The 12,139-nt window shown below is 40.0% G+C and overlaps 1 protein-coding gene across 1 annotated transcript in view; it reads left to right on the top strand.

The window, feature by feature from the left end:
• apaf1 (apoptotic peptidase activating factor 1) overlaps positions 1-12,139 on the top strand; it is a 54,413-nt gene that overhangs the window by 22,226 nt on the left and 20,048 nt on the right. The window contains exons 23-26 of the mRNA XM_023284760.3: positions 881-1,012; positions 1,108-1,233; positions 3,407-3,532; positions 5,198-5,344. Of these exons, the coding sequence (XP_023140528.2) occupies positions 881-1,012; positions 1,108-1,233; positions 3,407-3,532; positions 5,198-5,344 (531 nt within the window). The remainder of the gene's footprint in view (positions 1-880; positions 1,013-1,107; positions 1,234-3,406; positions 3,533-5,197; positions 5,345-12,139) is intronic.

The following is a 12,139-nucleotide window of genomic DNA, read 5'->3' as shown; positions in this document are numbered from 1 at the left end:
CTTTGTGGCTACTAAATTGTTGTGCAAAATAACAGGTCTGTCAGAAGGCAGTTTTTTTATTTACTTTCAGAAAATTTGTCTTTGTTTCTAATAAAAACCCATCCTGTTACAGTCGGCACAGAAGGAAAGGTTGCAGTATTTTTAAACTTTGGTTTTATTCTTTTGCCAGTTTTGATTTACCCCCACCAGTGTAGAGATTTGGGAAAAGCAATAGAAAGATAGTGTCACCCATTATGACAATAAGATCCAAGGTGATAAATACTGAAATTTGTCTTCCATATCACTGCTGTAAAACTAAAACTAATTATACTACTCGTAAGCTTGCATATAAGTGTTGTATTTACAAAAAAAACATTGAACCCCAAAATAATTCTGTGGTAGACTATTTTTTTAAAAAACTTTTCAAGCTTACAAAATCTTTTCATGATTAATTGTGACCACACATACTTCTGTACCTCAGTCCCACTTCCAGTGTTAGCTCTCACAGATTTTATGTGTGTTTTTTTTTGCATTATCAATGTAAGAGGTATTGGGAACAGCACAGATATTACTACTATGTAGTCCGTTAGATGTGGGGATAACAGAACATTGTCACACAGTCTTACCTGGAAAGCATTCATAGCTCTGCACATACCCACACACGTGTAAAGAGACAGAAAGTGCTGTGTGAAGAAAAAAGAGAGCAAAAGATGTAAATGTAAACCTCGCTTGTCACAGGTATGAGTGTTGGATATTTTTTAGGGTGTTACAAAAATGTCAAACACAGGTTTTGGAAAAGGTGTGCAGGAGAAGGTTTCCAAAACTTATCGAACAAACAGCTTTGCAGTGAAATGAAAAGCACCAGAGGCTAAAAGATTGCATTCTCTGTTGCCCCCTGCAGGTGTGGAGATGGCAATCAGGTGAGTGTAAAGTACTTCAGGGTCACAAGGAGCAAGTCAGATGCTTCTCTCTCCTCTCCAACTCACCCAATGAATCCAGACTGCTGTCCTGGTCCTTTGACGGTACTGTGAAGGTGAAAGTCATGCACACACACACACCCACGACACATGTACCAGCAATATGAAATCAAATAGTAAATAATCCCTTTCTGTTTATGCATACTGTAAGGTGTGGGACACAGAGACCGGAGAAAAACTGCAGGACATCGAGGCTCATCGAGGAACTATCCTGGGCTGTCATGTCTCGCCAGACGGATGCCTCTTTGCCACCACCTCTGCTGACAAGACTGCTAAGGTTCAACACTCACACTTGCACACATACTCATGAACTGAAACATATCTGTTCATGCTTCCAGGAACAACGTGACCTATTACACATCAGTGTCTCCTCTCAAAGCTCCTTCTGAACTGATTCCTTACAGCACATACGCATGGATGTGTTGCTATGGGTGATATCTGAGGCTGAAAGTTTCTCCAGTAGGGAGACAAGGGACGTCAGAGATTAGCGTGCAGCAGATGGCCCTGGGCCTGGTGAGCTAGCTGCAGGTCAGTCTGTCCTCCTACATCCATGTCCTGTCTAACTGCAGCCCGCAGGCCTTCTGGCCAACCAGGCTGGCAAGGCTGGCTGGCCTGCAAGCGACCCATCTCCTTGTCTGGATGCAGCTTTTGCCAGGTTGCCGTTTACCAGCACCACTGCGCTTGACTTTGGCCTGACTTTGACTCACTCAGTGGGCTGTAGATGCAGTTTTCTCCAAGCAGCTCCTAAATCATGGCTTTTTACTTCTTCTCATCTACGGAGAAGTGAACTGCGTGATATGCTGAACTGCACTGAGATGATCTGCTCTCTGACACTGGCTTCTTTTCAGTGTCATTCATTTTTTGTGAATACAGTTGTGGGTTCGGTGGTAGTTTTGTACTTCTCCATCAGTTATTCAGTCATGGATGACAACGAGTGTTCCTGAGTGTCTAGCATTAGAAACAATTCAAAGTCACTCTGTCTGGCATTTGTTAAAGCAGTTGATGAAGAGCCACTGCCACAAAGTTTCACACGGGAATTTGGATATAGTCGACACTTACTGTAGAGAACAGGCGCTGGGTCGCCTGCCAACATGGCTTCTGTCAGTGAATGGCAGTGAGAGAGAATGTGTGTTTTATGGATTTGGCAAAGATCATAATTGAGGTGTGTGTGTGTGTGTTGTGGGGCTGGTTAGCAGCCAGTCACATAGTCCTTGCTCTCCAGACCGAGTAGAGGCTTTGCTAGCTCAAAAAAACACACAAACACTAAAGTCCCTGCTTTCCATCTATCTAGAGGTCAAACCAGAAGGCTTAGCCACGAGTGTCTTTGTGGATCACCACAAAAAGAGGGAGGATGGTCCATTCTGCTCATTCCTTTTCCTCCATCTCTTTCTCCCTCTGTCCCCCTTTTTCATCTGTTCTTTCCTTTTCTCCTGACCTTCAGATGAATTGGACTTTGTGTGCAGACATCGTTAGTCGACTGCCAAATAAAGTGTCTAATTATGAGCTGTGTTATTTTCTGTGCAAACACAGGATGCGACCGGGGTAAGGAAGGAACAAAGAGTGAAAAAGTGGGATGGGAAGAGAAAGGAAGGAGGGGGTATAAAGAATAGAACAATGGATGAGACTCAGAGATGGGGGAAAGTGAAAAAAAGGAGGAAGACAACAGCAGAGAGATCACGCATTAACAGATAACAGTGCTGTAACAACATTAGCTCTGCTTTTGGCACAAATATTTGTGCTCATAAGATCTCTCAGGAGGTGATGACTGGTAAGAGCAGCAGAGATACAACTTATTGTTCCATTTACCTCTTATAATCAGCATAGAAATACAGCACACTGTAGATGTCATGCACTCTTTCCACGTGAATCTCATATTTAGCTGCCCTGTGTTACAGAAAACAGATGCTTCTTCAGGGTTATACTTGAATATCCCAGTTCACTGCATTGTGGAATTGAAGTAAATGCTCAATATACATGCAGATTTTTGTTATAACATAGTCAGAATGGATAAATGGAATACATAATGGATGCACTGGGCTGCACAGTGGCGTAGTGGTTAGCACTTTCGCCTTGCAGCAAGAAGGTCCCTGGTTCGCGTCCCGGCTTTCCCGGGATCTTTCTGCATGGAGTTTGCATGTTCTCCCTGTGCATGTGTGGGTTTTCTCCGGGTACTCCGGCTTCCTCCCACAGTCCAAAAATATGCTGAGGTTAATTGATTATTCTAAATTGCCCGTAGGTGTGAATGTGAGAGTGCTTGTTTGTCTGTATATGTAGCCCTGCGACAGACTGGCGACCTGTCTAGGGTGTCCCCTGCCTTCACCTGAGTCAGCTGGGATAGACTCCAGCCCCCCCCGTGACCCTAGTGAGGATTAAGCAGTGTATAGATAATGGATGGATAATGGATGCACTGGTTTCTGCTTTTCATTTTATTTATGTTTTGTTTCTCTTAGTTGTGGCACTGTGAGTCCTGGCAGTGTGCTTACACATTGAATGGTCACCAAGACTGTGTCCGAAGCTGCAGATTCTCGTGGGACAGCCAACGCCTCGCAACAGGAGATGACAACGGAGAGATCCGGGTGTGTATTCAAAACTTTCAGCCTTTTCTTAACCTTTGCAATATTTATTTTACTTGCTAAAGCAGGAATTCAGACTCGTTAGTCTGTCTCTGCTGTCAAAAATAAACCATAAAACAGTGCCTAGATGCAAAATGTTGACATGGAGAGGATGCACAGTAAGAAGATTTATGGGAAAAAAAGAGGGTTGTAAAGAGAAGATGAAAGCAAAGAGGCTGCTCTGAGTATCTAGATGCAGAAGGCTCAGTTGGAAACCATTACTTACTTACTCTCAAGTGTATCAACACACCAAGTGGCTCCATGTTACTAGTATGAGGAGCAGTGACAATGCCTTAAACTGTCTAATTTGCTGTGCAACATACAAAAACACAATTATAGGAGTTAACATTTATTCCAGAAGTCACCCCCATAATTACATCTCATCACTCATTTAGATAAAGTGCTTACTAATACATCCTGATTGCGGCAGTGCACCGAGGAGGGATGAGATGAAGGAAGGAGGCAGGGCTCCTTCTCAGGAGGGGGTGTGGAAGCTGGAGGTGTGTGAGAAGCCGGGATGAAGAGAGCAGGAAGAGGAGGAGATGTCTGACAGTGGGAGGTGAAGGAGAGGGCTCAGGCTGCCAAATTGGATCTCCAAGGCTTTGAATGCCGAGCACAGCTTGTGCACAAACACACTCGCACACACACACGCAAAAAGTCAACGTAAAGCTCGACTGTGTGAGACGAGAAACGAACACGTGTCACGCAGCCTGCAGCGACAAATGGTTCAGTGTCGGTCAACGAAGGGTTAATGCCCTCTGGTGGCCTCTGAGCTGAACAACTCCATTATTCAGAAATGACCGAAGCCATCAGATCCAATTACATAAACTACAGCGAAATCTCACCCGTTTCTATGGAAACAAAAGTGAGTCATTCAGCACAAAAGCATGCCAAGTGTTAAATATAGCCGTACGTGTGATGTGTCATTGTCAAATGAACATGGCGTGTGAACAGTTGCATAACAGCTGCAAGAGACATGATGTGCTGCACAAGGGATGATAGGTTCGCAAACTGTTATTCCATTACATGCAGTATGTCATGTATCATGTAATTTTTTTGGGTCATTTCACACTATCAGTGCAATATCTCATAGAAAGCAGTGTTTGTCTTTGTCTTTGTCGCCTGTGTCTTCTTTTGAGGATGAAGCGAGGAGTGGAGCAAAACAGATGCGCAAAGTCATTAAACTTTAATGTTGCACTTTGAACAAATTTCATGTACACCTTAAAGTCTAAGTAGTAGGGAATGTAGAATCAAAACAAGGAATGTCAAACACATTTCATTCCTCAGACCTAGAATGCCAGTATTACACAATGCAGGTTATAGTCTTCAAAAGGTAGAAGCACTGTGAAAAATTATTAAAAACAGCTTAACAATCCAATACTTAAGAATCACTCGTATCAGCTCAGAAAAATACAAGACGACCAAAAGCATAAAACCACGTCAACAAGACAACTGTACATTATAACATATGAGAGCATTACCACTGAATCTAATTAAAGTCAAAACAAGGGAACTTTTTTTATTACAGCTGATTTACTTGCATAGCTTTAGCCATCAGGGTTTCACCTGTTTAGCCAGGCATCTTTGGTGTTTATCAGCTATTGTGTGATTTATAACTGTCCACCACAGCTCTGGAGCGTTAAGGATGGCTCTTTATTGAAGATTTGTTGCCCGGATAGTAAGGACGGCATGGACTCTCTCCACGGAGGCTGGGTGACTGACCTGCACTTCTCTCCTGACAACTCTCTTCTGGTCTCGACTGGGGGCTACATCAAGGTAAGCTAACTCATGCTTTACATTTAGACTTTAGTGTTTTCTACCTCTTTACCCTCAAAAACTCTTTGGTTACTTATGTTTGTTTTTGAATATTTAATTGGCATCTTCTGAGTCCTATCTGCTGAATCTTAGCACACAGAAGACACCTGGATACTATTCCTGTTGCTTGTGCGATAGTTTATTCATCAGTAAATACCAGTGTACCAGTTCCATGTATGACAGATAAGAAAGTATATTTTAGGTCATGACCTGCTCCTTTTTTCTTATTTTGTACATAAACTAATGTTGAAACGACGCAGCTACCCATGAAACATTTAACAGCCATGTGTCAGATCCCTTTCCGATCTCTGCAGTTTGGCCACTCCGTGTTGAAAAGGCTGTTTCTTGTGCAGTTCATCCGGCACTGATGTAAGCCCTCTCAAATGAAACCTGAGACTTGGTCTTTTAATGTTTTTTTTAAATTTTATTTCAAATGAATAGACTGAAGCACAGAGTGTGAGGAGCAAAAAATGTGTAACTATCCAAAGATACCGACCCTGTAAAATGTATTTCGTTTGACATTTAATGCCTTCATTAGAAAGTCAGTTGGAGAGTTGACAAGAAATAAGAGCAGCGAGAGATGGGCAATAAAAACCAACAAATGTCTCCAGCTGAACATGAACCAGAGAAGTTGCAATTTATGGTTGTTGCTGAATAGTCACCTTTATATAACAGTGTTGTTTTTTTTTTTTTTTTTATAGATTTTTTTTGGGAGGAAATTGAAACCAACAATGTTGCAGTTTCACAGTAGTCGACCCTGACGCTACCAAGACAGCCTGAAATATTTCCTTTTTAAAGGAAAGCAGAATGGCAAGTGGTTTTCTATTCACCAAGTCCCTTTATCAAGTGATAAAACAACCTCACAAATATTAAACAATGAAGTTCGGGTAGTAATTTATTTACTCTTAGTGCAGAAGTAGAATGTAAGCATTTACCTCTTTGTTGGTGGTGCTACACACATATCCTTATACTGTATAGGTCCCCCTCATGCTTTCAGAAAGGTTTGACACAGTTGAGCATGGGTACATCTGTCTCCTGTGGTGTCTGGCACTGGGATTTTGGCATCCTTTGGGTGCTGTGGGTTGTGGAGTAGCACCTCCATGGATCTGGCTTTGTAGGTGCTTGATAAGACTGGGATCTGGGGAATTTGGAGGTTGGATCAACACTTTTTGGCTCTTGGTCGTGTTTCTCGAGCTTTCCCTGAGCAGGTTTGTGTTGTGGTTAGGCAGATTGATAGAGGCTGCTAATGTGGGGGAGTGCTTTTGCAATGGGGGCGTGTGCTTGGACTGCAGCAGTGTTTAGGTGGGTGGTGAGTGTCAAAGTAACATCCCACATGAACAGAACATTGCATTGCATTGTAATAGGATAATCAATGTCATTAATTATCATCAGTTGTTGGTTTTAATGTTGGCACTTATTGGTGTATCAATATATAATGTGTTTATAATGCACTGCTTAAATGATTTGCAGTGTCTATACAACATATTTGTTGTGCACCAAAATGTGTCGTGTGCTTCTTCCTGCCCACTCATGACCTCAAGTTTATATAAAGTCACATATTGTATAAAGATGTTTCCGCAAAGTTATGCAGCAGAAGTCCCTGCATGCTGTTTTTAAAAGAAATATGTGTTTTTATGTGTTTATGAGAAGGAGAATTCTTGGCTGAAAGGTGTTTGATGTGTCACTGTAAAAACAATAGATAGATGGGCCATTGTTCCAGTGACTATAGGACTGTTGCAGTGCTGCAGGTTTACATAAAAACACTCAATACCTTGGAGAAAGATATCAATGCCTCCTTGTGACGTGACTGGAATAGCGTTTCCCTCTTTCTCATCGCTTTTACTTTTACAGCAGCTGGGGTCACGGAGCGGGCAGTCTCAGCCGGGCTCTGATTGGCCATTTGTTGAGCAATGATGTAATTCTCCAGGGAGAGCAATTCTGATCGATGAAGCTTTATATCTCAGATTACTCCCGATACTGTGTGTGGGGCGCTTTGTGAATGTGTGCATGTGCGCTTGTGTTTATACCTGCGTGTGTGGGTCGACGGAGATGTTTCTGTTGAAAGCAGTGGATGCTGTTGTTTAGGCTTTTTATAGACAGATGGCAAAAACACATCATAATCTAGTCTGCAGCTGATTCCTTTTGACAAGCTCATAAAGCCTGGAAATGAGCTCAAACATAATAACAGGCCCAAATTTACGTCTTTCGCTTAATACTGTTTCTTTTTGTTTGTTTTTTGTAATGAGAAGCAGAAGATTTTTCATATGGTGCACAACGCGTGCAGTTTTGTGAAAGAGTAAATGCTCTCAGTAGGCTATTTAATGCTGGAAAGAAACCAAATGTAGTAGCATGACATCATATGTGAGAATACTTTCAGGTATTGATTTAAGTGCTTTTCTAATTAATATGAATCGAAGAGGCCAGTTACTGAGAATGTAGATCATTAGGACTTTTGGCTCTATTCCTGTTGTTGGATTATCTGTTAATAGGTTTGGGCAACATTCCAAAAAGATTATCGCAATATTAATTCATGCCAGTGAATATTTATATGGATTATGTCACCACATAAATCAAGTCAATGTTTTTTTAGCTTAAAGAAAAAGGTGAAAATCAAGTATTTTTCAACACCATATTTGAATATTTCCACCTTGAAACTGCCTTGTAAAGATGATGTTTGAAAAATACTGATTTAGACTTGGGCTTACATTTAAAAATTCTACTACTAACGCCTTTAAATTTACATTTTATGTCGCATTTGTTTAATCTATACACAAAGGGAAGTTTAAAATATGTCAAGCTAAGCTGTTTACTGTTTACTTTAACTTGATATATAGTGTGCAGACATGATAGTGATAAGAACCACTTCTGACTCCTGGCAACAAAGTCAATTAGCATATTTTCTGCAAAATAGAAATTATCCTTTAATGGTTCACTTGCAGCAGATTGAGAATATCAAAAACTGCTCAGACCTTAATTGAATAAACACATTTGACAAAAGAAACTAAACTTCAAATCTTGTCAGTATAGATCTTTAGCAAAATAACCCTCCCTTTATCACCTTGCTCCACCCGCAAACAAATATATTAATGTCATGTTTTGTCAGTTTCCAATGTAATGAAATATGTTTGGTGCTGTATTATAGACAGTAAATAGTAGCTAATTTCAATGGGTTTTTGGAAGATTTTTCATATTATTGCTTTCATTGCTTTTCATTCTATCATTTTTGGTAAAAATCAAGTTTTTTGCCCTGTTAACATGTCCATACAGTGTTTTTGTGATATACCAAAAGACACATTCAGAGCAAAATAGACAGTCAATACCACAGCTGAGTATTTCCACTTTGAAACTGCAGTGTAGCCTCGAAACCTTTTAAAAACGTTTAATATTAGGAACTAATATTGTCAAATTACAGGGTGGGACTTTCCTAATCATTCTTCTTCTTTAGGATCGGTTTCCATTTCGAGCATAAATGGCTGAATACTCTATTATTACACCTTGTCATTGTGTTGCATAGAGTAGTTTTACTGTGTTTAAGCAAAGGTGTAGGTGAGCTGGTGTGCTCAGCTGCAGTGACTAGAGAAAGAGGCAGGAACTACGTAGATCAGTACATTCTAAAAGAAGCTAATAATATCGTAGTGATTTTAAGGTAAGAAGTGGTTATTTTCATGGAAAAAAAGTCTAATTAGTTTTTTGTGATTAAATCAACAACCACATAGAGACTGCTCAAGGTTTTGAGCTTCAAGCTGTTACAAAACTGTTAACCAAACCATTAAAAAGTCAACTAAATGCTCTCTTATTTATTAGTAAACCTCACAGACAGTGCTGCGCTACTCAAAGCACTAATGTAGATCTCATAAGCTTCATGTTACGTCACATCACGATGACAGTCATAATTATTCTGGGAGTCAGATCACTCCGTTACTCCATTTCATAGGCTGTCTCTCTCTTCTTCAGCAAAGTGTGCTGACTTGATGGATCAGCATGTGGATGTGAGGAGAGGTGATGGATTATTCTGGCTGTCTTAGAGGGTGAACCCCCCTGAGTCACGAGCTTTGATTGATTAATCGTCCTGCATGTCGGCCGGGCAGCTATGAGAGGCCATCCTGTCTGTCACAGTAATTACCATGACAGAGTGTGTACCTCTTATGACAGATAATAAAGACCACAGAGCAAGAGAGGACAATAATAATCTAACTGTCTGTCTATTTTAATGATTATTACCAGCCTATGTCTTCATGCTCGCCTGCTCTACCATCAACAAATGTCTTTAGTTTTTATTTGTTAGTGAATAAATCGATATTTAAAATCCTCTCCCGTGCCTCAGCTCTTCTGTTTCTGAGTTGTAGGTAAGACACTGAAAAGAGTGATCATTTCCATATTAATATGAAGCAAGAACACCAGTGTGGTCAGATAAGTTATTCACTGAAATCTACAAACTATTCATGGAACGACGACTCTCTTTCAGTCGTAATTATTTTCCTGTCAGTCTTGGGAAAAAGGTTTGGCAATCATCTGAGCGTCTTCATAAGGGTATTTGGTTTGTATTTGTCCTCAGCTGCTGTAAGGGAGAGATTTCATTATGGAGGATCAGTGGGATTGTGTAAGATGTGCATTTGGATCATAGATGTGGACTGATTGATATTGAAGTTTGGCTTGAATACCATAAAAGCTCTAAATAATGGCTTTTCTGAGGACTATGAGGGAGATGTGATACTTCTTTTTTGGAAGTAGAAATGAAAATTTAGAAAAAGGTTTTAACTACAAAACCTAATAAAAAAGAAGTAATATCTTATAATGAAAATGAAGATGAAACATAGTACTGCATTAAAATTACCCTAGCTGAAATTTCGCATGAGAAGGAGATTCCTTTTCTTTCTGTTTTCTGTCGTTCCCCTTGAAAAAGAACCTGACAAAAATACAAAAGGGCCGAAAAGTGTAGGCAGAAATTTGATGGGCCATTTGGTTGGAGAATTATACTGTGTGAATGTTTAAGGTGTAATTTAACACCTCCTGGGAAGCCTTGTCTTTGCTGACCTTCACTTTTCATCTTGCTGCAGGGATGCACAGATGTACTCTAAAACTGCATGACACCACTGCGTTAGCATCAGAAAAAACTTTTTAATATACTGAACCATACCTAACCAGTTGCAAATAGAGGTGAAAAACTCTTGTGAGCTTTAATCTGAGACAGTAGCATAATTCTGCTATCCAGCCTGGAGAGGCAGAAACCATAAAAATAGAGAGAATAGTCAGATTTTCATTCATTTATGATGCACAGTTCCATTGAAATCTTAACTAAATCTAAGCTGAAATTATGAAATTTCTACAGAATCACTTTATTCTACAAGTGTCATTTGAAAATTTACCAGAAATACACCGTTATTAGTACGCAGTTTCTCTAAAAAAAAAAAATTTTAAAAAGAAAAGCTCCTAGGCACCACCACTAAGCCATTTGTGGCTTAGTTGTGACTAACAGTAACGTGACAAAAAAAATGAGGAATTCTTTGTCTGAATTGGGCTGAACTGCAGACTGTGTTTACGCAGAGCAGATAGGAGACAACTGTGGAAAGAAATTAAAAATATCTTTAGTATGTAGTACAATCATAATATTTTGTGGATAACTGGAAAAATGTTGTACATGTTAATTCCAGATTTTTTTTTCCATTTTTGTAAAATTAAAATTCAACTTTAGCTTTTTAAAAATTATTTTATAATTTATAGTATTATGGCTTTATTATACTGCTCAAAAGACATTTTCGACTTCTTTCTACTTCTAACCATGGTTGTTCTGTTTCCATGGAGTTGCAGGACTTTTATTGAAGTGAAAAATTATCCCACAGTGACTAAAATTGTAAGAGAAGCAAAAAGTACCCAGGAAGTGCTCGGGGTCCAAAGGGTTGAACACTTACAGCCTTTAAATATTCACACCAATCAGCCATATTAAATCCGCTGACAGGTGAAGTGAATAACACTGATCATGTCATTAAAATATAATGTTCTACTGGTAAATCTTGGGTCTAGGAATTCATTGGGGGATTCTTTGACATGTACCACCCACCTAAACAGTGTTGCAGACGAACAGAACTCCCCAATGGGACACAACAAAGAACCCAAGCCATTGACTCGGCCTCCAAACACCCCAGATCTTAATCCGATCAAATATCTGGCAATGCACTGCCACAGGTCGGAGCTGCTTTTGTGGCATGAAGGACTTATAAAGTATTGGGCAGGTAGTTTTAATGTTGTGGCTGATTGGTGTATAGTAAGCATTTCATGACTAAAAAACATATTATATACTAAGATGTCAGCACTCAAAAGTCAGTTGTTCTGTCTCATCGGGACTGTGTGGGTTTAATCTGATTAGTTTAGATTGACAGTAGAAAAACAACCCACAAGCTGTCATCATATAGAGTTTTGTAATGAGGGGCTGCTTGTTACTGAACACAGAAACACAGGACTCTGCTGGATAATGGAACAATCCTTTATGTTTATGGTGTAGCCACCACTTTTAATCAAACTACAGCATTTATGACCCTCGGGCGCCATTGTTGTGAAGAAGATGCTGGTTGCTGGTGCGGATCTGAATGACAGGAAGTTGTCGCTGCAGTCTGGGGGAGTTTTATGCTGATCCAAGCAGCGGAACTGGCCGTGAGTCTCCTAACATTTTCTGTGTTGAAAAAATGAATGGGACTTTTACTTCATTAGCCAGCGGTGCACAAAATAGTGCCTCCCACTTAGGAGCTCTATTTAGATATT

The sequence above is a fragment of the Amphiprion ocellaris genome, chromosome 21 (assembly GCF_022539595.1).
Source record: "Amphiprion ocellaris isolate individual 3 ecotype Okinawa chromosome 21, ASM2253959v1, whole genome shotgun sequence".
Lineage (NCBI taxonomy): Eukaryota > Metazoa > Chordata > Actinopteri > Pomacentridae > Amphiprion > Amphiprion ocellaris.
This window is presented reverse-complemented; position numbering and strand designations above follow the sequence as displayed.